Source organism: Sycon ciliatum, chromosome 9, assembly GCF_964019385.1.
Source record: "Sycon ciliatum chromosome 9, ocSycCili1.1, whole genome shotgun sequence".
In the NCBI taxonomy this organism is placed as follows: Eukaryota; Metazoa; Porifera; class Calcarea; order Leucosolenida; family Sycettidae; genus Sycon; species Sycon ciliatum.
In genome coordinates this window covers 47,501-72,500 of record NC_088651.1, presented here as the reverse complement: position 1 = coordinate 72,500, position 25,000 = coordinate 47,501, and the positions used below count along the sequence as shown (strand labels likewise).

Here is a 25,000-nt window from a genome sequence, read left to right as displayed (position 1 = left end):
TGCTGTTGTCGGAGCTATGTTGGCTGGTGGTGGTGGTGTGTGTGGGGGGGGGGGGGGAGACGGCGGAGGTGCTGTTGCCAGGGTTCTGTCTGCTCATGGTGGTAGTGATGCTGTTGTCGGGGCTACTGTATAGCAGGAAATGTTCGGACGGAATATATTTTCGTACGATTTCGTCCACGGCCTTTTTGCACTAAAATTTATTCCGTACTAAAATGTGTTCATGTAACTTGATGTGCACTGTACATGGGTACTGCATGCGAACACGTGCATTTAGCATGCAACACTTTACGAAAATAGAATCCGTACGAAAGGTCGAAATTCGGCTTCGTCCGAAAATATTTCCGACCGAAAATTTCCTGCTATACAGTATGTTGGCTGGTGATGGTGTGTGTGTGGGGGGGGGGGGGGGGAGACGGCGGAGGTGCTGTTGCCAGGGTTCTGTCTGCTGATGGTGGTAGTGATGCTGTTGTCGGGGCTATGTTGGCTGGTGGTGGTGTTGGGTGTGTGTGTGTGAGCTATGTTGGCTGGTGGTGGTGTGTGTGTGTGTGTGTGGGGGGGGGGGGGGGGGGAGACGGCGGAGGTGCTGTTGCCAGGCTTCTGTCTGCTGATGGTGGTAATGATGCTGTTGTCGGGACTATGTTGGCTGGTGGTGGTGGTGTGTGTGGGGGGGGGGGGGGGGACGGATGAGATGCTGTTGCCCGGGAGGGTTCTGTCTGCTGATGGCTAATAGAGTACTGCTGTTCTTGGGGCAACGTCTGCTGATGGTGGTGCTGCTGTTGCCGGGGTTACTTTGGCTGGCAGTGGTATTGGGGGGGGGGGGGGGGTGCGCGTGCTGCTGATGGTGGGGACCTTTGCATGGGTAACTGCCGAGAACTCTGCGAGTAAGTGTCTTTCGTTTGTAATGTATGTGTTGATGATCTTACAGGATGCTCAGAGACGAGTGCAGGAGCACATAGTGCGGGTGAAACGTGAGAACGAGGCCCTACGTGCCAAGATCAACGACCTCTCCGACGACTGCAAGGTACTGATAATACAACCCCCCGCTCCCTCCGGGCTGGTCCATTCCCTCCTCCTTCTCGAACTCCCTAGATAAGTACTTACCGGCGGTGCTTGACACTTTCAAGGGGTGAGTAACCCCGCACCATCTTTCTTGCCGCCCCACCTCTAATGTCACACTGTGACGGGCCTGTAGTCTGTAGTGATGGCGGCTCAGTGCCTTCTGTGAAGCCGGAATCGAGTGGCCGTGTGTAAAGTCCACTTGTACTCATTGCCAGCAATCGCATGTCATCATGTACATTGAAAATCAACATATTTTGCGAATCGATTTTTTGTCAGCACCACTTTTCAACGAGGACAGTGTAGCTAGCTGAGTGTAGCTAGCTGAGTGTAGCTATCGGGGTGTAGCTAGCTGAGTGTAGCTAGCTGAGTGTAGCTAGCCGAGTGTAGCTAGCTGAGTGTAGCTAGCCGAGTGTAGCTAGCTGAGTGTAGCTAGCTGAGTGTAGCTAGCTGAGTGTAGCTAGCTGAGTGTAGCTGATGTATGCCTGTGCTCAGTGACAGGAAGAATCACACTACTCAAGCTGCGTCAAGGGCTGGCGGGTGCCTGTGGTGGATGGCGATTCACGGGAGTCGTGGGCTTAGACGATTATTAGATGCATCAAGAATATTTCGACCAAGCCCCCCCCCCCCCCCCTTTAAACGTGAACCCAGCTACTGTAGCAGCAGAAACTTTAGTCAGTAAATAATTTCGTCCAACTCCTGGGACGAAAAAGTCAAATAAATTCCGGACGAATATTTCTCCGTATACGGTTGTCTCTGCTCTGCTCTCTATCTCTTTCTCAGTCTCTCCGCCTCTCACTCTCACTGTCACTGTCACTGTCTGTCTTCCCCCCCCCCCCCCCCACACACACACATTCGTTTCCCAATGCATCATTTCATCTGCAGGGCTTTGAGAAGTCGCGCGTCAAGTTTCTCCAGGATATTGGCGAGCTGGAAGCGGAGAAGCGCTCTCAAGAACGAATCAATCAGTTTCGCTACGGAACACCCAAGAGTTCAGCCAAGCCGCAGAACGCAGCATCGAGCGTTCAGGAGCGGTTATCGTTCACACAGTTTGTTCCCGACCGTCGCACGTTCCCGTCGGATGGCATTCCCCGTGCGCCTATTCTCTCAGCCTTGCCCAGCAGTACCCGCCACAGCCGGCGCTCATCGGGAGCTGCTCGCAAGAGGAACTAATGATGATGGTATGGTCATACAGTCACGTGTTATTGCTGGTATTGCGTGATCGTTGATCACGTGATGTGCATGATGTCGTCGCTACATGCTCACTGAGTGGTCACATGACATGATGTCATCAGTCTGTAGTCACGTGATCACATGACATGATGTAATCATCAGTGTATGGTTTCTGTGATCAGACGAAATGATGTCATTGGTATTATTATACTCACCGTGGTCACGTGAAATGTCAACAGTTGTAGTCAGGTGATAACTTGAGGAACTGTCACATCCGCTGTGACTCACATGGATTCTTCATTGACCCAGCCTGATCACATGATCATATTACATGTATAGACACGACATCAGATCACATGATCAGAATATTAGCATGACATCATAATTTGATCACATGATCAGACTATACTCGTTACACCATAACTGGGTTTATAGTTTATACGCATGACGTCATAATCAGATCACATGATCATGTGGATATGTGGATATTCAGAACATCTCAAGAGCATGTGTACTGTCAAAGATATTTTGCAAAGAGAGCGCATGCTTACAGCTGTGCACACATACGTTGACTGCCGGCGTGTTGTTCACTTTCTGATGGGGCTGCATCGGTTCTGAACGTCATTCATTGCCGCCACCTCTGTCTCAGAGAGGAGCTGGGTGCACTCCAGTCGTAACTCAAGTAACTTATTACGTAATAAATCAGTGTAAATTGAAGGTACTAAAGTTAAGTGCATTGGTCTCGGGATACACGATTATTCTTACAGGGTGACACAAGCCACAACGAATGAAATGTTCGACCCTCTTTGAAGTTGTACTTTGCACTGTTGAGGCAACGAACTAAAAAAAAAACATAAACAAAACGGGCAAACGAAAATGATTTGAAATATCCCGAGGTTCTCGGTTTCCGTATGAGACACCATGGCATGGCAACGGTGTTCAGTACAGTGGTTGCAAGTCACAGCAGATGTTAGGTAGTGCTACGATGAGGGACATTGGTCTCAGGTTATATGTCTATTCACACACGGTGGCACAAGCCACAAACGAACGAAACGACTTGAAGCTTTTCGTTTCCGTATACTTCAAACCATGACGACCAGGCGCGTAGTCCGCATGGGGCAGGGGGGGGGGGGGGGGGGGCACATGCACTGTCTCCCCGACCCCAAAAAATGTCGACCTAGGTTCAGCAGGCACATGATGATGACCATGGATGATACACACTAGCCATCCTACACATATGCGACCGTACAACCCCCAACCCCCACCCCTGAGAGGGGGACCAGCTACACCCCTGATCCACGATGTTCATCGTACTGGCTGCAAGTCACAGCAGATGTTATTCACCTCCTCGACGTCCTGGCTGGCGTTGAAATCGTAGTGCGAGATGGCGATCTTCTTCTCCTTGTGCAGCGGCCCGAGTGTAAAGTGCACTAGGTACACTTCCACGGTCAGTGTGTTGGAGCGTACCTCTTCGACGCTGGCGAACGGCATGCGCAGCACATCGTGGAAGAAGAACGGGTTGCTCGAGCCGTTGACGGGCGTGGTGCGCTCCTTCTGCAGCTCAGCTTGGCCATGAAGGTGTTGGAGCGCGACGGCGCACGGCTCAGCTCGAAGCACTCCACGTTAAGTATGGTTATGTTTGGATTGTACTCGGTATAGTAAAAGGTTAGCTTGACGGAGGTGTGCGACTTCGACGGCGCCGCAAACATTATCTCGGTGCCCAGCTCCGGGCTGCTGGGTGCCGCTGCGGGCAGCGGACGACGATTCACGGGAGTCGTGGGCTTTGACGATGACCTCGGAGTCGATCGCCGGTACAGATCACGAGTGGACGTCGTCACGCTGACACCGTCCATGCCCGTGCTGCTTAGCATGTCCGGAAGGGAATCGAGCGATGTCATGCTCTGCGAATCCACGGTCGACTGTCGGCGCAGGCACCTGGCGCGATCAATCTTCTTCACGTCCGCCAGTAGCTCCTCCTCGGTGTAGCAGCTCTGGCTGCGCTCAAGCGTTCGCAGCAACGGCGGCTGCCGATGGGTGCTGGTCAAGCGACTCCGCGGTGCCTGTGCCAGATTGGACTTGGTGGCGCGTTGGTCGTCACCCGTAACCAACGGCGATGCCTCGCGTCGCGTAGACCTGGTGGTCATGTTGCCAAAGCGTCGACGTTCCAGACATCGCGTCGTTGTTGCTGCCCCTGCGGGACCGCGGGGATTTCTGATGTACGGATGCACCTCATAGCCGTTACTGTGACTACCGACAACGGACGGCAGATATGGAGGTATTGACGTCGAGAGATTGCGTCCACGTGAGCTCGGCATGGAATTACTTCGCTCCAGCTGCAGCGATGATGGTCTGTCGTGATTCTCATCACCCTCGACAGGGGCCGGCGTTCCGGAACGTGACTGCGCGGGACTGTATTGATCGAGACGCGAGTAACGAAGACTGTCTGAGCGCTGCTGCGGGCCGGGAGTTTTCAGCTTGCGCCCGCCCTGTCGCTTGCCGCTGCGACATTGCCGACACAGGATGCACATGCAGATAGCAATGACCGAGAGACACAGTAACGCTAGTATGCAGACAACGATGAGCAGTGCATCGCTGTTGCTGTGGGCAAAGTCACGTATCTGAAGTTGACACAACACAAGATAGGTACGCGCAAACCGAACAGACAGGAAGAAACTTTACGACAGGTTCAGGCCATCCTGTGGTTTGGTACCGGGTGGTGTGGCGATGGTGTGTATTCCGGCGGCGTGTGGTGTCGCACAGTCCTGTGCGGTGCCGTGCTGTGTGGTGGTGATGTGCCGCAGTGGTGCGGTGCTGCGTGATGTCGTGTACATTATTAATGAAACTTGTATCCTGCGACATGACATGTACAAGTACTGTACAGCTCAATGAAATCCAGTCTGAGTCGCATCATGCAAGTTTGCGCCTTGAACAATTTTGCAGCCCAGTTTTCACAGAAATAGGGCCGCACACCGCCCGGCGTGTGGCCGATTCACAATACAATTGTTTCCGACGTGACATGCGACTAACCTGAATGAAGCGGAAGTTCTTGGCAATAAGCTCCAGGTCGCTGTCGCTTGGTGGCACAGTGAACTGTTGTGCACCACCGATAGCGTAGATCGGGAACGCAGGTCACGGCAGCAAGTACAGTGGCGACTGTGGTAGTGATGACGACCACGGTGGTGTTGAGTTTGCAACGTGTGTATTGCCGTCATCGCCGTTGCTATGCCAACCGTGCTCGAGACCGGACGGAGACGAGCTGCAGCTTGTGAGCAGTAGCACTGTCTGCGGTGGAGCCGTGGATAACACCAGCAGCAGCAGTAGCAGCACTAGCAGCATGACCATGATGAGAGATCCTAGGTGCGTACATGTCCATGTGTTATGTACTTGCAGACCTGTAGAGTTGACATCTTGGACCATCCATATAATTATGTACTACATTATCCATATAAAAATCGCTCTGTGAGCGGTTCTGAAAAACCTTTACTGGTACTGCCCCGTCGTAAAAGTAAGAAATTAGAACTGGCCCATTGTCCCCCCAAATGCGAACTGATCCACCTAAATCGCGAGTGACGGGACCCGAACGCACCAGTAGCACGAGGTCGGGAGGGCACAGGATCACGGCAATTATCATAGGGTAACACCAGTAGTAGTAGTAGAATTTATTATTTTGATAGGGAAGCCTACCACTAGTACAGTACATGTACATGGCCTATGGTCCGGACCAACGTCCCCATCTGCATCCACAGGTAGGAACCTCGTGCTACTGGTGCGTTCGGGTCCCGTCATTCGCGATTTAGGTGGATCAGTTCGCATTTGGGGGGACAATGGGCCAGTTCTAATTTCTTACTTTTACGACGGGGCAGTACCAGTAAAGGTTTTTCAGAACCGCTCACAGAGCGATTTTTATATGGATAATTTCAGCTCTTTTTCCGTTCCCTCCCCACCCCAACCCCGAAGGTAAACATGATGACCACGCACGCGATGTACTGTGTGTAGCCATGCGACTGCAATAACACACTGATACATACCAGCCCTCCCCGCCTCGCTACCCCGCACACAGATACACAAACATGTGTATGCACACGGCACACACACGCGGCCACGCACACATACGCACATGCACACGACACAAACAGGAAATTCTTCATGTATAATGCCATGCAAAGCAGTGGCCACCGTACTTGAGGAAGTCAGTTGTGAAACAAAAATAATTCAACTACAGCGTGTAGACAAGCTGACGGCCAAAGCACAACATAGCAAACATGACATTTGCCCAAGGATTGCAGTTTGCAGATCATGCCATGGAAGCAGCGAATACAGAATGTAATATCATACAAAGTGACAAGCAAGGACGTGGCCATCATACACCAGAAACTTGCAGAAAGTCACATATCCAACAGATAGAGAAGTGAACAGCAATCTGATACAGCCCACACAGGACAAAGCGGACCTGATACTCGTCCCAGGATCGCAAGTGGCAAACCCTTTTCAATGCATAACATGCAGGTGTACGTTAGACGCATGAACATCTGATGATCTGACCGTGTCGCCAGCATACAATGTCATCACATGTTTACCCCACAAGTTACACACATGCACAGTAGAAGCACAATGAAAGCAATGGAAAAGTACGATGTGGTTGCTGAAGCATCTTCACACTTCAAATTCAGACTTCAATGTGGTCGTCACGGGATGATATACCTGCAAGATACAAGTGATGAAGAAAGAAAGCAGAAGGTCGTGAGGTAGGCTATGAGACACCACAAACGGTTCACCTACATGTCTGTTCAGGGCTAGTGCACTCACACGGAGAATTGTCATAATCGAGCATTTCCCAAACTGAGAAGTGCAATGAAATCCACTTGCACGCACAGGAGCAATTTTGCAATAATTATTATGATGCGCAATTCGACACGATCTGCGATGCTGCGTGCGATGTGCCCTGCTGTCATGATAGTGACAGTCACCGCGGTATGTTTTGTCAACGTCGCCCGTGCACTCTTCTGTCAAGTCCAAAGTGCTCACATACTTGGCAATGTTTTTGCAGTGATTAACTTTTATCCTAGTTATGTCACGGGTAACTTTAATGAAGTACCCGCAGGCCGTGTCGATCTGCACATCGTCCACTCTCTCATGTACTTGGCCTGCTTTGTCTGTGTATCCATTTCATGTGCGATCCACAAAATCGACTAGACAGTGGGTGCAATACGCTCTCTACCTGAAGACGTTCTTCTGGCGACATCTCACCATGTACTTGGCCTGGCTTTGTCTGTCAGGGCCGTAGCAGGCGGTCCGGCAGGTCCGGCAGCTGCCGGACCAATATTCGACCAAAGAAAAAAAACCGAACCTCACAGATGTGAGCAGCTCAGGATGTCCACCCGGTACCATTGATGGGATCGATGTGTGCAATAAGTAGTATAGAGGTAGTAGCAAGAGTAGAAATAGTAGTGCTAGTAGTAGACCTACATGTCATCAGGAGTAGTATGACCCTGCTGAAGGTCATGTGGACAGTCATGTCTGTGAATGTTCCTACTCTGTGCTTCCTGAAATGTATTGATTCTTTTCTTCCTCCAATTCTTTCTAGATAGAGTTTGTTTGTACCAAAGATTTTCCATTGCAATATCCTTTCTCCTCCTCCAAAGGTCCATTCTGGTTCTTTTATCACATGCATTTAGATGCATTTAGATACGGTTGCTATGCCTTCATAGGCTTCAACAAGTTCTGTTTGGACGGACACAACATGCGATGCCCTTTTTTCTGACTCATGCCGAACGTCCCTTCTTCCTTTTCTCGCCCTATGTCACTTTGCATGGTCACGATTACATGCATGTACGTGTACTCTTCATACAATCATGTACAATCATGTACAATCATGTACAATCATGTACAATCATGTACAATCATGTACATGTACCGGCATATGTATGAGTGTGGGCTCGGGGGGGGGGGGGGGGGGGGGGAGCATCGAAGTCGGATCTTGCCGGACCAACCAAAATGGGGCTGCTACGGGCCTGTCTGTGTATCCATTTCATGTTCGATCAACAAAATCTCAATGCACTACAGAGACTAGACTGTGGGTGCAATACGCTCTCTATCTGAAGACGTGAACCATTAAATTTTTTGGAAAAGTTATACGTACACCTGAAACGTAATGAAGTACAGGAATAGAGAGAGTGACTACAATACGCTCTCGACCTGATAATAGTGATAACGTGAGTACAAGACACTCTCCACCTGATAACGTGTTAGAAGGTAACATGTCTACAGTCCCACCGTACCCTTCCGACACGACTGTAGACCATTAAATTTTTTTGAGAAGTTATACGTACACCTTAAACGTAATGAAGTACTAACACGTTATCAGGTGGAGAGTGTCTTGTACTCACGTTATCAGGTCGAGAGCGTATTGTAGTCACTCTCTCTATTCCTGCAGGTCTACAGTCCCACCGTACCCTTCATCATTCCTCATTCACCATCGCGCGATACCCTGGCACACACTGGCAACATATCAATGGGGTGCCTTACCGTCGTCTAGAGGAGACGTCTTCGCAGCAATATTTTCCCTCCTGCGCATTCAGTCGCCGACGCGACAGCGTTCACGGGGCCGTTCCAGTTGCGGAAGACATTCGATTCATCGGGCCAATTCAGAAACAGAGCCGTGGACACGCAGGGGGCAGAGGAGAGACATTGTTAGTGGACAAGAAATATGCAGTGGCAAGTGGCGAGTGCCGCATGGATGTCAAGTTGTCATGCACAATTCAGCTATTACTTACGGTCCAGCTAGTCCTGCCATTGCTCGCTCTTCCTGGTTCCTCCTCGTTCGTCTTCCTGCACGTCTGCACTTCTCCTTCCCCACCGTTGGCTTTGCGGTACGGGGGTGCCGGAAGGAATTCCCACCATGTATCCATGTACATGAAGTCCCACCATGACTCTCCATGTACATGTCCACGGCCACGTCAGCAGTTTGTATAGTACCGGAAGGAGTTCCCACGATGTCTCCAAAGGCCTAGAGCGGACGTCTTTGCAGCAATTCTTTTCGCCCTGCGCATTCAGTTCGCCGACGATGTCTCCAAAGGCAAAGGCCTAGAGCCTAGTACTAGTAGAGGGGACGTCTTTGCAGCAATTCTTTTCACCCTATAGCTGGCCTAGTACCCTGCACATTCACTCCGCCGACACGACAGCGTTTACGGGGCCGTTCCAAAAGGTCCACGTCAGCAGTTCTCAACTATTTCGCGTACGGGATAGTCGCCGCGACAGCGTTTAAGGGGTCGTTCCAGGTGCAAAAGGTATCCACCAATGGCACTTTGCAGTATGGGGTACGGAAAAGGGGCCTCCTCCTTCGACTTCGTCGACTTCTGCTGTTCTCCTTCCCGTCAGGGGTACCGAAAGGGGCCTCCTCGCAGTTGTCCTTGCCGTCAGGTCCACGTCATGCAGTTCTCAACTATTTCGCGTACGGGATAGTCGTCTTTGTCGTACGCGACATCGGCGTTTACCGAGTGGCATTGGCACAAAGCAGACCGTTGACGGGGTCACGTGTCAAAAAAGTATCAACAACGTGTCGACTACGTGTCGACCACGTGTATAGCGGTACACTCAGCGGTACACTAATTCTCGTGCCATTCTCGTGTCACAAAACTGGAACATCGAGTACCAGTATGGAAAGGCTTCAGACAGGAAGCCTTTCCAATTATGTACATCCATGGGTACTACATCATGTGTGGGTACTGGGTAGCGGACCAAGTGATGATCCTTTCTCACTCGTTCCTGGTGAGCCTTTCTCATTCATTCTTGTTGAACCTCTCTCATTCATTCTTGTTGAGCCTCTTTCACTCCTTCTTGTTGAACCTCTCTCGCTCATTCTTGTTGAACCTCTCTTGCTCATTATTGGTTGTCCGCTTCGTGCCACTATGGTCCCATACAGTGTAAGTGGAGTCCTAGTAAAATCCTGGAGACAGTCGGACTGCGAACTTTGCACAGACTAGTGCACTGACTGTGGTGTGCTAAGCCTAGAGGTGGCCTCGCTGAGGAAGAAGAAATGAAACGGAGCAGCATTTCCAAGTAAGATTAACTCTATATTACTCTAGAGCCCCTAAAACCGAGCCTCTCAGGTGAGCAGTCTCTCGCAATCCACCAAAACTACTTGCTCGCTCCGGTTTAGTAACAAATACGCCACATGCGTCCGTTTCTCCAGAAGATCAAAATCATTCGCTAGGTCTGGGTTGCTTGTGTGCACCATTCATTGGCACTGACAGCGTTGATTGGCATGGCACCAGGGAGTCGTACTAAAAATAAAAAGCTATGTCGCTCTCCTGGCCTGGCCTGGGCACCGGCCGCGGGACGGGTGTCCAAGCTGAGTGCACGTGCACAGCTACAGATCTACAGCATGCATGCAGTCTATAGATTTGCAGTGTAGATCTGTGCACTCGAGCGCATGCAGTACAGACTACATGTACATGTACACAGTCATGTACATGACGACTACAGGCAAAATCCTGATAATTCGAACCTCAAAATGCCAGAAAAAAACTTCTAGTTATCCGGACATTCTAATTATCCAAACATGAACCCACAACTCAATATGTATGTCAAAATGCTCTCATGGTCACGCAGAGTTGCGCTATGGACACAAATATTACGGACCCTGAACTGACCAGCACAGCCTGCTCATGCAAACTGAACTGACCAGCACAGCCTGCTCATGCAAACTGAACTGACCAGTACAGTGTACAGTGAACTTCGAATTACACTTTGCTAACTTCGAATTATCAGCACAAATCCCACACATTTTTCTATGTAAGTGGAATCTGCTGGTGGGACTTCCAATTAACCGGACATGTCCAGTTCGAGGTTCGAATTATCAGAAAATTTTATGTGGGAATCGTATTGATAGAAATCGGTCCTGGAAAAACTTCTAATTAAGCGGTATGTTCGAATTAAGCCATATTCGAATTATCAGGATTCCACCTGTACTACAACTGTACTACAACTGTACTAGTACTAGTACAGTCAGTCGTGCTACTCTGACTCTGACTGTATGGCAACTAGCTACATGTAGTTGCGTGGCAACAGCGCTTGTCAAGAATGCTTACTTGTACTATCGAAACTCACACTCACAAGACACAAGCACCAGGTTGCTGTTCAGAACAGCAACCTGGTGCTTGTGTCTTGTGAGTGTGAGTTTCGATAGTATTGTTACGTGCAGCTGCAGGCATGCAGCTGTCGCGATGCTAGCGCTAGCTCTCCATGTAATCATCATAATTATTAAATCAATGATCATGGCCCAAGTCAAAAAAATGTTTGTTCGAATGACTTGAAGGTTTGAAAAGATCAGTATCCAGGACCAGGTATCAATCCATGACACGTTACGGTTTTTTTAGAAGATTAGCTACTACCTATTACTAACAAGTAATTAGTTAGTTACATGCCGATGCGTGTGCTCAGTAAAGGTTTAGACTAAGAATCTGAGACCTTCCGTAATACCTATCGCGATATCGCTGCACCCGCACACACACGCGGCGAGAGATCTGAATCTGAGAGTCACGTGAGAGAGTCTCGATCCCCCCTTGCCTTAGCACTACTCCAGTGATAGCAATTACTGTTAGTAGCTAGTAGTCGATCTAACGTTAGCAGCCTCCATCTTGGACCTTTCGCTAACTAACTGGAGGAATTTGTTCTGAAATATGTGAACTAACTTAGTGCTGCCAACGCTAATTATTTTGCAATCTCGCACACGCCCAGGCCAGGCTTTGTTCATTGCCTTGCTGGCTGGGTAGGAAGAATGTCCGAGTGAAAGCTCAGTGGCTTTCGCAGCTCCAGTATTAGAAAACAGTCTCGTTTCTTCCTCTCTTGCCTTGCACATAGGCATACCCATCCTTGACTAGTTTGGGTTGCCTCGCAAAGTTAGTTAGGCCAGGAAAATCGGGATAAGGGTCCATGATTGAGTCACCAAGATAAAGGATTCCGTACCCAAAGCTTACAGTTTTCAGTGAAATTCGGCGACAGGTTCGGCGTTGAAAATGTAACTTCGTCGCAATGCACTCGCCGAGTGTGTTATTCTGCGAAAAAATCAAGGTACGAAACAGCACAGTCGCGAAATGTCATTCGATGAATTGACCACCTCGAAATCATCAAATGTCTCGCGACTAACTGACCGGATACCCATTGTATGTCGTTGCTGTGCCATCTGCTATGTGCCCTGCACTACTTGATCCACCAGCCTGCTATATCGGATACCACCAGCCATGCATCGACCAGGCGCCAGGCGCGAATAGATGGTAAGAAAAGAAGGAGAGCTCTGTGCGGTCAGAATAACTCTGCCGCCTAGGCCAGACGGCGTACGTGGCCAGGTGTGTATTTACCGCCATATCGCCGGGTGTGTATTTACCACCATTTGGATCAACTACCTCGAAGTAGTTTGCTGACTCATAATTCATACATGAGTTTGTTTGATGATATTGCGTGCAATTCATTTTTCCCGTACAAGAAGAGGCGTTTACACTACACTACACTGAGTCCTGTTATTTATACATGAACTAACACGTACTGTGTGGGCTTGGTGTGAGTTTGAGTTAGTTGTCTTATGTCTGCTGGTCTGTCATGACAGGTGCATTCTGACAATCTGCTGGTCAGTCATGACAGGGGCATTCTGACAATGACAAGTGAGACGTCATTGTGGCGTCAGACACTGTCTGCGTCTCAGGCGTTGGCTGCTCAGAGAATAGTAGATGGGACAGTGAGAAACGCACACACGCACACACCCAATGCACTACAGTACACAGTGATGTAGAAGAGTGCAGTTACAGTAGCAAGGGGAAAATGCTTCTTGGACTCATGTACTCCTACAGTCAAATAGTAGCTGCTGCTGCTGCTGTCAGTGTCTGTACAGTGAAGTATACGGGTAGGTAAGAATGACTTGTACAGCACAGTACATGCTATACACGGCACAAGTGCAAGAGCAAATCTCTACACACAAACTAATCATACAGTGTGGCTACAGCTACCTGTAGCTGATCTCTCTAGCTTGCTCTGCTGGTAACTGTTGTCTGTTCTAGTGTAGCTAGTGTTTGTGTGAGGGCGCTGTGTGTCTGACCCTGCCAGCAACATTAGCAGTCTTCATTACTGCTGAGCTGCTGCAATATGGCCCAGGCAAGTAGTCCGACTACCAGCTCAGGTCATGGCGAAACTACTAAGAAACCACTACCTGCTACCGTGAAGAAATATCATGACCGTCTGTGTGCTGCCTACAGCAATGTGCAGTTCTGCATAGAGGAGACCAATGAAGAGAAGGAAAGAATCTTGCAACTGGACGAGCTTTATGCTGATCTCCATGTAGTGTCCAAGCAGAAGCTAAATGCCAGGATGCGTGACGCAGAGAGACTTGGCACAACTGCGGGCAATGAGCGGCTGGCTCATTCATTTGCGTCTGAAGCTAGGAAGCTGCGCAAAATGAAACTTGCCGAGATTCTCAATGTCAAGAAAGCCATGCGACAACGCATGCATGGGAAGACTTTCCGTGCCATTGCCCTCTCATCGGCTGGAGCAGGCAAAACCATGCTCTTCACCAAGAAGGGTCCGTTTGAATGGGCAAGAGGGCAGATTTGGCCACACATCGCTGTCCTGCGTGCACTGGAGCTGCGCTTGGAAGAAGTGCGCAATATCAAAAGCATCGCTGAGCTGCTGGATTTGCAGAATTACGGCATCACAACAGAAGGTGAGCAGGTTGAAGTCATTGATTTTGTCTGCAATCATCCGGAATCTGTCTGTATCATTCTCGACGGCCTCGACGAGATAAAGCTCGCCGACTGCAGCAAGTTCATGTACAACGTCATCTGCGGCAAAGAATTACCGGGGATCAACCTGATCATCACGTCACGCCATTCAGCAGAAGCAATGAAGCTGACACAAAACCGGGACATAGTCTTTCATCGTCGTGTGGAGCTGCTAGGCTTTGAGAAGCAGGGTTTGGAGCACTACATTCGCAATGTCCTGTCTCCGAAAGATGCACCCAAGTTGCTAGCAGATCTCCGCACCAACCCGCAGCTGGCCGCAATGATGCGTACTCCGTTTTTTGCCCAAGCAATCTGCAGCCTCTACCGACACAAGCACAGTTTGCCAAACACGCCGGGTACAATCGTCAACTCGCTAATCCTCCATCTACTGAATCAGCACGAAGGAAAGCTGCCCAGCGATGGTGAGCAATACACCGATTGGGACGATGTTCCCGATGACGTCCAGGAAAATCTTCTTAATCTCTCCCGCTTCGCTTTTCACATGCTCATCCGCCGGAAAGTCGTCTTCACTGATGCCGACTTCAAAATGTTTTCACTGTCATTGGCAGCTCGCACACTTGGATTGCTCATCGCCTGCGACAAGGCATCACCACGGTCCAAGACTCAGTGGCGTTTCAGCCATCTGGCACTTCAGGAAGCTCTAGCAGCTCGCTACATCGCTAGCCGCTCTCCCATTGCAGCTGACATCGCCTGGCTTGTGCAGCGACTTGGAGCATTCACAGGCAGCCTCAACATGTTTTGGCGTTTACTGGCCACTGAGCTGGACAGTGAGTCCGTCAATGTGTTGATCAAAGCCATTCTCAATCCGCAGTCCACATCGTCTACTCAGCCACAGAATGCCGACGACCACCATTCCACAGGAGCAGAGGGGCACAACGTCACGTGCTTTCTCTTCACCACACACGACCACATCATGGAATGGGCCGACCACGTGTCCTCCTTTCTCTCGCTTGACGAAGCAGAGCATCTTGCAGAAGAATTGCTGGGTGACAGGATCGGTCTCGCATTGTCTGCTCCTGAAGTGGTCCGCCTCGAAATTGACCCAGCCGTCACCAAAATCACCTGCAAGGATTTCGTTCGTTCAATGCTACCCATATGGACAGACCGCGTCCCCAGTGCCAGTACACAGTTGCTACACTATGCCATGGCTCACCAGGCGCAAGGTTCGGCCATTCGATGCTTCACCGTCACTCCCACGTCCAAGCTACCTCCAGTTCCTCCATCCGACGAAGCAGCTCAGCCACCCGCACCTCTGGAGAACGTCAGTGACGCGGAACGAAGACAACGAATCCTCTACGCCTGCCGGGTCTTCGCGGAGCACGTCAACGCCAGGCAAAGCAGCATCGAAGACATCAAAAGCATGCAAGCTATCTTGACGGAGTACGGAGTAGATTTCATGGATGTTCCTCTCACACCGTCGGACTGCCAGGCCGTCAACACAGTCATCCGTCACCACCACCAGTTCATCACCAGCATCAGCCTGGAGGACTGTGGCATAGGTGATACCGGGTACGCATGCATGGCTGATGGCATGGCTCTACTACGCAATCTTACGATCATCAACCTGCAACTGAACAACCTAACAGATCGTCACACGGCCCATATCGCAGCGTGTATCGCATCCAACACGTCAACACTGCGAGACCTCTACACATCCGAGAACCTGTTCAGCAGCAATGCTATGGCCACCGTCCACAGCAACACACACCGCTGTACAGGACTGCTGGGAGTGGACTTTGGAGGTCAAAAGTGCACCGATCCAGCAGTCAACCTTGACGTCATCACCACAGTCTGCAGCAGCTGCCCAGATATCCAGTACGTCAGTCTCGATGACTACGTACTGGATATGGAAGGTCTAACCCAGCTAGCACCATTGTTAGGAGCACTGAGGCTGAGAATGCTGGGGCTGGACAAGGTTGGGATGAAGCAGAACTCGGCTACGATCGTCAGTAGAATCATTCAACAGCAACACGAGAGTTTGGAGCTCCTCTCACTCCGGCGCAATGAGCTAACTGGAGATTTCCTCGAAACTGTTCGTGGTGAGCTGAGTCAGTGCCGACGCCTAGAGGAGCTGTACCTGGACGACGACTGCCTCACGTCGGGAGCTCTGCCGGTGCTTGCGTCCCTGCTGCCCAGCCTGCCAAACCTATCCAAGCTCGAAATGGGGAGGAATGATTTCCGGGACACTGGCGACGAAGCAAAGCTGTTCGCCGCCGCTGCTGAGAGCTGCTCGTCTCTGAAGGAACTGGAGATGCCTGGAAGAGCTCTAGTGTCTCCACGACTGCGTGAGGCTCTAAGTGCCATGGTGAGAGATGATCTGAATGTGCAGTATAACCAGTTTCGCTGGCTCGACGAAGTGGAGAATGACGACGAAGAAGAAGACGAGTACGACGCTGAAGGAGATAGTGAGAGTGAGGAATGAGGAGGTGAGAGAATTAGCACAGACGGATTTGTGTCCTTATGAAGAAAGCTTGTGCTGGTCTATCGCGTCCTCCTAGCATACAGTCGGTCTGTGTGTGTTCTTTGGAGTGCACGTGCGTATGTGTGTGCATGCGTGGTAGTGCTTCCGTGGGTGCGTGCTCGTACATGCGTGTCTGTGTGTGTACTTGAACGTATACTGTATTTGTGTGTGTGTGTGTGTGCACATTTGTGTTTTGGCTGGACGTTTGTTCCTTCGTTTTTAGTCAGTTCCAGGAGTTACTGTGTTGACCTTTGACCTTTGAACTTTAGACCCTGATAATGTATATTTTCGTTTCGTAAATTTGTTGGATAATTGTGAACTATCGTTGAGACAATTTGTGTTTCTTACTTGGTCATGGTGCCGTGCCTTTACTCGTCGCATGTTTCTTTCACAAAGTTTGCATCTAGTGAATAGAATATTTTTTCTTAGCATTGCAGCTGCATTGTAGTATTTTCATTCTTCCACTAAACCTCTAACCCGTACTTGGACGTAGAATGTTGTAGTAAATATGTTCCTAGAAATCGAATACTTTTCCCTCTCTAGTGAGATTTCACACTTAACTGGTATTAGAATTCTATGACCAATGTACTTCAAGTATGTTTGTGTGGTGTGTGTTTTGTGAATGTGTATAATAATTATGATGTGAGTGTTTATTTATCTTTTGTATATAAGATATACATGTGTGTTTGTGTGCAAAAAGGCGTTTTGTGAGTCCACGCGACTTGCAGCACCATGAAACTGTTTTGTTGATTTTCGATTCATCTTGTTATAGCCTGCATTCACTTCATCATGATTGCATCGTATCTGTGTATTACTGCCACTGTGTATTGCCTCACAATGTACATATACTGATCTCTCTGCGTATTATCTTGCTGCCTGCTTCGCGCAAGACAATTGTATTTTCCACCTTGGCTGCTTTCCCTTACTTTGTTGTCTGTATAATCATGCTGAGCTCATTCTTGTCACAACCGCCAGCAAGAAACTTGTAAAACCAGTTGATCCACGTGCTGCTTGTTGTGTGCCATAAGCATGAATTCATGAATGACTACCGTAGAATTCCGCGGATAAGCCTGCCCGCGTATGAGCCCATGCTCGTGGATAAGCCCAGGATAAGTTCAAACATAACAAAGCTTCGTTGTACAAACCTATGGGCCTATGTACTCTTGCTCGTACATCTACCATGTACATGTACGACCAAGAGTAGATAACGCCCCAGGGGGATAACATATGTACTCTTGGTACTGTTGAACGCCATTGTTGGACATTCTGACACAACGCAAGGCAACAACTACATTATGACTAGAGAGAGCTCGACTCAAGAGAGCGATTATTTGAAGAGAATTGAGAGAGAGATTTGAAGAGAGGCAACGCAATATTATAGGGCCTGGGTAGCTATGGCAAACATGGGTGCGCAAGTAGCTACCCAGGCCAACGGAACGAAAGGTGAGAATGACGTAGTACGGGTGCATGCAGGCCAGCTAGGGGAAAAGGGTATACTGTACGGGCGGAGGTACCTAATTTATTATTGGCTCAACATCCGAGTTTCAAATAGTGCAGAGTTTTTTTCGTACCTTTCTACACAATCATCGGTTGTTTGTGTTTGCACAGTGATTTTCAGCAATGCACTTCTCACTTCCTTGGTACTTTTCAATATCACAATTTTGGTGCCGGCATATAAGGCCATGCCCGCGTATAAGCCCACCGAAACGTCCTTGTGAAACAGATAAGCCCATGGGTTTATCTAGGCCTCGACCAACTATGCTAAAAAAAGAGCATAATTATTATGCTCGTCGCATATCAGGGAAAACGTCCATAATATGCCAAAGGCTTAGCAAGATATGCAAAAAGATATGCCAAAATATGCTCGACATAAGCAGAAAGTGTAGATCATTTCCGTAAAATTACAACCTTGGAATATTCATTGGCTTCACGGCTATCATGCTTATGGTGCACATCAAAACACATGCAGAATAGTATGGCTGGGGTGTGTCCCCAGCAACCGTAGCGATAGTGTTCATCCATGGGGAAATGTAGCAAACGCCTCAACCATTCCAAATTCATCCATAAACTTGAAGGCATTTCTGAATAGGCCTTGACAGATTATGCTAGTATTTTCGTGAAATTATGCTTTTCGCATTGCTGAACAAATTGCAGAATTATGCTATTTTTATGCTAAACGTTATGCCGCATTATGCTCACATATGCTGCTAATGTATAATGGTTCTGTGGAAAATAACAGGGGAATTTTTTTGTAGAGGGCGTTGTACTGTAGTAGCAAAAGTTCAACGGGGTCAAAGCAGCGTCCGACCTCGCTACGACCGCAACTGGCAACTGATTGTCGTGGACTGGACATGTAACTTATTGTTATCAAGGGAGTCGTAAACCTACGACTTCCTGGTGCATCTACTTGTACTTGTAGAACATGTACAACTGTATGGAATTTGATGCGAACAGGCGGATTATTCCAGTTTTATGCGATTCGTATGCAATTTGCGTCGAATTATGCGATTATTCGATTTTGGTAGGAATTATGCGAAAAATTATGCTAGCATAATCTGTCAAGGCCTATTTCTGAACGCATTTTGTCCATAATATGAATGTTTTGTCCTCATTTTCTTCAGAATTTTTGAAATACATGCTGACTTCATTCCAATATTCCCTTTGTCGCTCAATATGCCACATATGAAATGTCTCACAAAAATATGCGGAAATATGTGCAAGCATATTTGGTCGAGGCCTAGGCTTATCCCCGGGATTCTGCGGTATGATTGTTATCAGAAAACACAAGGGAACGAGTTATGAATCAACTATCCACGACTGTAACAAGATGGTAAGCAGTCAGAAAGTGCGATAGCAGGGCACAAAACTGACAAGCTACTGAGACATTCAACGACCTGAGAACTAGCTCTAAGTCTAACACAACTCCAGTGCGCAAATCAACGGCCTTCCAACTTGTAGCTAATAGTTGTATGAGTGTAGATCTACTATTGTACAGGTCATGTACATGTAAATAAAACTTGTTTTGTTGAAACATGTTGTTGGGTGACAGTATGTAAAAAGGGGGGGGACACCAGGTTCAGAAACAGTGACCTTTCTCAGGGCCCCGTAGGCATTGGCGGATAATGCTCGAAAAGGTGGCAGATTCTGCTCGAAAAGCAGTGAAATTGGCAGAACCATACTAACCTTGTGGCGGGCAATTCCTCGAATTCGGCTCCATTTCTTTATCCACATACCAAACATGCATGAAATTTAGCAGAAAAAGTACCGAATTCTGCCAATTTTTCTGCCGGCAGAATCTGCAAAGGCCTACTCAGGGGCGTAGCAGCCCGTCCAGCTTTGGCCCGGCCACTTATTTTAAGCACAATGCCCGGTAAAAGTGTCCAGAATGCAGGATATTGCACCCCATTTTCAAATTTCCATTCTCACTGGTTCCTGGTGAGCCTTTCACATTCGTTCTTGTTGAACCTCTCTCATTCATTCTTGTTGAGCCTCTTTCACTCATTCTTGTTGAGCCTCTCTCATTCATTCTTGTTGAGCCTCTCTTACTCGTTCTTGTTGAACCTCTCTCACTCGTTCTTGGTTGTCCGCTTCGTGCCACTATGGTCCCAAACAAACAGTGTAAGTGGAGTCCTAGTAAAATCCTGCAGACAGTCGGACTGCGAACTTCGAACACTGCACTAACTGTACAGTAGTTTGCTAAGCCTAGAGCTGGCCTCACTGAGGAAGAAGAAATGAAACGGAGCAGCATTTCCAAGTAAAATTTACTCTAGAGTCCCCAAAACCGAGCCTCCCAGGTGAGCACTCTCTCGCCCTACACCAAAACTACTTGCTCGCTCCGAGTTAGTAACAAATGCGCCACAGGCGTCCGTTTGCATGGTTTGTATAGGTAATACCACTCCAGAAGACCAAAATCATTCGCTAGGTCTGGGTTGCTCGATCGTGTGCACCATTCCCGGCATTGGCACTGACAGCGTTGATTGGCACCAGGGAGACGTAAAACTATAGTCAGTATAGTGTATTATCCCTGAGCTGATGATTGGCACTCTAGTCTCTGCTGAGTGCTGTAGCTCTAGCTCTCCTGGCCTGGCCCTGGGCTCCGCCTCCAGCCGCGGCCCGCGGGACCGGAGTCCAAGCTGAGTGCAGATCTACACAGTCACTACAATTACAAATCTACCATGCATGATCTACCGGTATACAGTCTGTACAGACTGCAGTCCGTCACTGCGTCAGTCGTGCTACTCTGACTGCCTGGCAGTGGCAGCTAGCTACATGTAGACATTGTAGTTGCGTGGCAACAGCGCGTGGCAACAACGCTTACTATCGAAACTCACAGTCACAGTTACCACTGTACTACCAGGCTGCAGATAACTGGCTAGGTTGCTGTTACGTACGTGCAGCTAGCCGCATGCAGCAGCAAAGCGAGCTTCGCGACAGCTGCCAGCTGTCGCGATGCTCGCGCTATGCTAGCTAGCTCTCGATGTCCATGAGTAATCATCATGATCATGGCCCAAGTCCAAAAAATGTTTGTTCGAATGACTTGAAGGTTTGAAAAGATCAGTATCCAGGTATCAAACATTGACACGTTACTAAATCGTTTTCTTTTAGAAGATTGGCTAGTATTACTTACAAGTAATTAGTTTATGCTGACGCGTGTGCTGAGCAAAGGTTTAGACCAAGATTGGTAAGAATCTGAGACCTTCCGTAATCATGGTAATACCTATCGCTGCACCCGCACACACACGCGGCGAGAGATCTGAATCTGAGAGTCATGTGAGAGAGTCTCCATCCCCCCTTGCCTTAGCACTACTCCAGTGATAGCAATTACTGTTTTAAAAATAGCTTATGTCGATCTAACGTTAGCAGCCTCCATCTTGGACCTTTCGCTAACTAACTGGAGGAATTTGTTCTGAAATTTGTGAACTAACTTCAAGTGGTGCTGCCAACGCTGATTATTTTGCAATCTCGCACACGCCCAGGCCAGGCGTTGTTCATTGCCGTGCCGGCTGGGTAGAAGGGTCCGTGTGAAAGCCCAGCGACGTTTGGCCATCCTTGATCAGTGTCACGGTTGTCGTGAAGTCTAGTGCATGTACTGCAATAGACGACGATGAGCAGTATAAACCCAGGCGCAGGCGGCGGTGCCAAGCCCAGACGATCGCTCCCAAACGCTGGTAAGACTCATTAGCCTGCATACACTGCATGCAGGCTGGAAAGCTGGCCAGTCTCACAACTCGCAGCACGTTACTCTTTAGACTTTACTCTTTAGTCTTTAGTGAGACATCCCGGCCCAGTGCAGCTGATTTCGCTGTAATCCAGCGTATACAATTGTGCATGATGTACAGATCAGAGACAGCTGCAGTGCAGAGGCCCAATCGCTGTCTAAAGAGATTGTCTACTGAGTCTGTTACTGTGTTAGTTGAAGCCACTCTAGTACTGTACTCTTAGTCTGTAGGTGACATACACTATTAGTATTACACTACGGTCCTGGCATACAGTGAATGCTAAGTGTTGCGATCCAAGTCACCGTATCACATGACCTAGCTGTAGTGTAGAGGCGTGCAAAAGGCTGTCATTCTTTGTGATTTGTAATGGTTGTGGTGGTGGTTTCGCGTGTTCTTATAAATCTCATGACCCACCCACCCTCCCCTCGCGCTTGTGGAGTCATTGTGATAATCTAGTGTGTGTGTGTGTGTGTGTGTTTGCACATGTGTGGACATGTATATGCATGTGTGGATGTGTGTGTGCACGTGTGGATGTGTGTGTGTGTGTACGTGTGTGACGGTTTTCCCTCACCATTCTCAGATGGTGATGTAGATGCAGATGCCACGACAGCAGCAGCAGAACCCGGTCCCAATCAAGAACTTCAAGATCAGTACGTACTGTAGAACCGGGAATTTCCGGTGGCGTAATACTTTCGGTATTTCCCAAAATCAACTGTTCGGTAGCGCGAAATTTCGGTAAACCAGTTTTCCAAATCCAAAATGCATTTTGCACACTGTGTGGCATGGCATTATTGAATTTTAGGTCACATTTTAAGAAGTAGGCAACAATTACCTGTGCCGAGGTTGTTATGATAACATAGGAGGGGAAGGTGAGCGCAACCAAGACCAGCACGAGCTGAAAGTCTCAGCTGTGAAGGACGTGGGCGGATGTACATGTACAATGTTCATGCATGTGGATGACGATACAATCATGTCCTGGCAAAACCATTGAACAATAAGGTCAAACCACGATTCAAGGACGCAAAGCAACTTTCCACACAACTTGCGTGGTTCAAAGATGCGAAGATCAATTAAAGGGGAAGCTAGGCGAACAAGAATCATGCAAAACCGAATGCCTCAGTAAAACAGCACTGTTCTTCGACTATGACAATTTAGATGGACAATAGGCAGCAGTAACAAGCAGCAGTTTCACATGACGATCGTTTCGCCGTATAGATAAGGACGGCTATATCCTAAATCCAAGAAACTGAGACCCCAAGCATTTGAGGGGGGGGGGGGGTGTCGACGTACAGCTGGTAAAGTATTTCAATTCCGTACATGTTTTTGGTGGAAATATTATGTGAGTGTGCTGCTGGAGGAGACTCAATCTTTATCTCACGTCTTCTTTCCAGGTGGATTAGTATCTAGGCAAGCATTTCCGTATCTGGGTACTGATCCGTGTGTGTGTGTGTGTGTGTGTGTGTGTGTGTGTGTGTGTGTGTGTGTGTGTGTGTGTGTGCGTGTGTATGTGTCGATTGGAAATCGCTGCACATACCACTGCACCGAAGAAAAAAGAAAAAAAGAAAGAAAAAAATGGAAAAATGAAAAATAGGGATTCGCTGGCCAGAAAAAGTCACTTCAAACAGCTGTGTGGTGGATACCAGGCTAAAAAATAGTGGCGGTCAATTCATCAGCCTTGCAAGCTGTTGAATGGTGTAATCCCAGCACAAGTTGCTATGTCTAAAAAACATAGCTGTTCGCTATCATCGCTCCCGCGATGGGCATGTCTGAGGTCTGAGGTGTATGTGTGTGTGTATGTGTGTGTGTGTGTGTGTGTGTGTACGTGTGTATGTGTGTGTGTGTGTGTGTACGGGTGTATGTGCGTGTGCTCTATGCTGTTGACTTTAGAACTGCCAGAATGCGCATGCAAGTGGAGACGCTGAGGAAGAAATGCGCGGAACTGTATCCGACAACGACATGAAATTTGTCGGGGGTGTTTGCAAGTTGTTTTTCCTTCCATGACAGCAGGGGCGCAGTGTGCCGTGTTAAAATGTGGCTCCCAACTATACAGCTGCATGCTTGGCCTCTGGCCACCGAAACCTCACACTATTTGGCTGAGTTGCTGTTCCCGGGATTGCCGCAAAGCCAGTCGCCATACCCTCATACACCTATACACGAACACATTCACACTGGCGTCTATTGTGGTAAAACCAGATCTTGTCTGGCTGATTGCTGATGGTTAAGCAATCCACCCTACATGGCTGCACCAGTCTGTGTGTGTGGGGGGGGGGGGGGGGGGTTAGCACCCCACTGATGACTTCACCAGTATGTGTGTGTGTGTGTGGGGGGGGGGGGGGGGCTAGCAATCCACCCTACATGGCTGCACCAGTCTGTGTGTGTGTGTGGGGGGGGGGGGGGTAGCACCCCACTGATGACTTCACCAGTATGCGTGTGGGTAGGACCGCCGGAAACAGTTTTCGATTAATCCGGCCATACCCTAGCCTTTCATACAGTTTGTGTATGATACGGAGGGTACTATACACATGACCTCCTCAGCAGTAACACAATGTCACGTTGGTGGCCCCAAAACGTTGGTGCGGTGGTCATGGCCTGACCAACCGGACCGGTTTCGCCTGGCCTGGTGGGTCAGCACTCCAATGATGATTAGCACCATTGTGTATGTGTGTGGGCTTGCAACCCGCTGACGCTTAGCACTCCACTGATGGTTAACACTCCACTGATGGTTGGCACTCCACTGATGGTTGGCACTCCACTGATGGTCAGCACCAGTGTGTGTGTGGGGGCTTGCATCCCGCTGACGGTTAGCACTCCACTGATGGTTGGCACTCCACTGATGGTTGGCACCAGTCTGTGTGTGGACTTGCATCCCGCTGACGGTTAGCACTCGACTCGCGTTTAGCCGCACCATTGTGTATGCATGTGGGTGAATACCCCCGCACTGGTGGTTAGCCAGGGTCATGGGACAGGCTACGGTCACTATGGGGTATTGACTGTAGTAGCGTGTCCCACGCCCTAGGGGGCAGGTACCCGTAACACAACCAAAAGCACGGAGTTGGGCTCTAAATTTTGAAATCTTTCAACCAAGCCACCCTCTCCCAACAAGTAAAGTCTACCTCAGATGGCTGATGGTACCATCCTATATTACCTTCCCACGCCCCTGTTAGCACCCCACTAATGGCTACACCAGTGTGTGTGTGTGTGTGTGTGTGTGTGTGTGTGTGTGTACCGTCGACAGAGTGACCTGAGTCGTCATCTCCGTTTCTGCTCCTGACAATGACTCTGGCTCCTTTCGGAGTGGTGTG

General features: G+C 49.0%; 3 protein-coding genes across 3 annotated transcripts in view; all 3 read left to right on the top strand.

The window, feature by feature from the left end:
- Positions 1–2,875, top strand: part of LOC135825347 (uncharacterized) — a 10,867-nt gene extending 7,992 nt beyond the window's left edge. The window contains exons 4-5 of the mRNA XM_065338082.1: positions 926–1,021; positions 1,942–2,875. Coding sequence (XP_065194154.1) covers positions 926–1,021; positions 1,942–2,229 — 384 coding nt within the window. The 3' untranslated portion in view covers positions 2,230–2,875. The remainder of the gene's footprint in view (positions 1–925; positions 1,022–1,941) is intronic.
- Positions 2,876–13,365: 10,490 nt separating this feature from the next.
- LOC135825048 (protein NLRC3-like) lies at positions 13,366–16,440 on the top strand. Its single transcript, XM_065337783.1, has one exon. It carries the CDS (start codon positions 13,366–13,368, stop codon positions 16,438–16,440), a length of 3,075 nt encoding a protein of 1,024 aa, XP_065193855.1.
- A 4,609-nt stretch (positions 16,441–21,049) lies between these two features.
- Positions 21,050–25,000, top strand: part of LOC135824491 (uncharacterized) — an 11,566-nt gene continuing 7,615 nt past the window's right edge. The window contains exons 1-3 of the mRNA XM_065337225.1: positions 21,050–21,647; positions 22,279–22,348; positions 23,586–23,639. Coding sequence (XP_065193297.1) covers positions 21,584–21,647; positions 22,279–22,348; positions 23,586–23,639 — 188 coding nt within the window. The 5' untranslated portion in view covers positions 21,050–21,583. The remainder of the gene's footprint in view (positions 21,648–22,278; positions 22,349–23,585; positions 23,640–25,000) is intronic.

Excerpts from the sequence above, each read along its gene's own strand:
- LOC135825048 (XM_065337783.1), top strand. The coding sequence starts at position 13,366 with ATGGCCCAGGCAAGTAGTCCGACTACCAGCTCAGGTCATGGCGAAACT.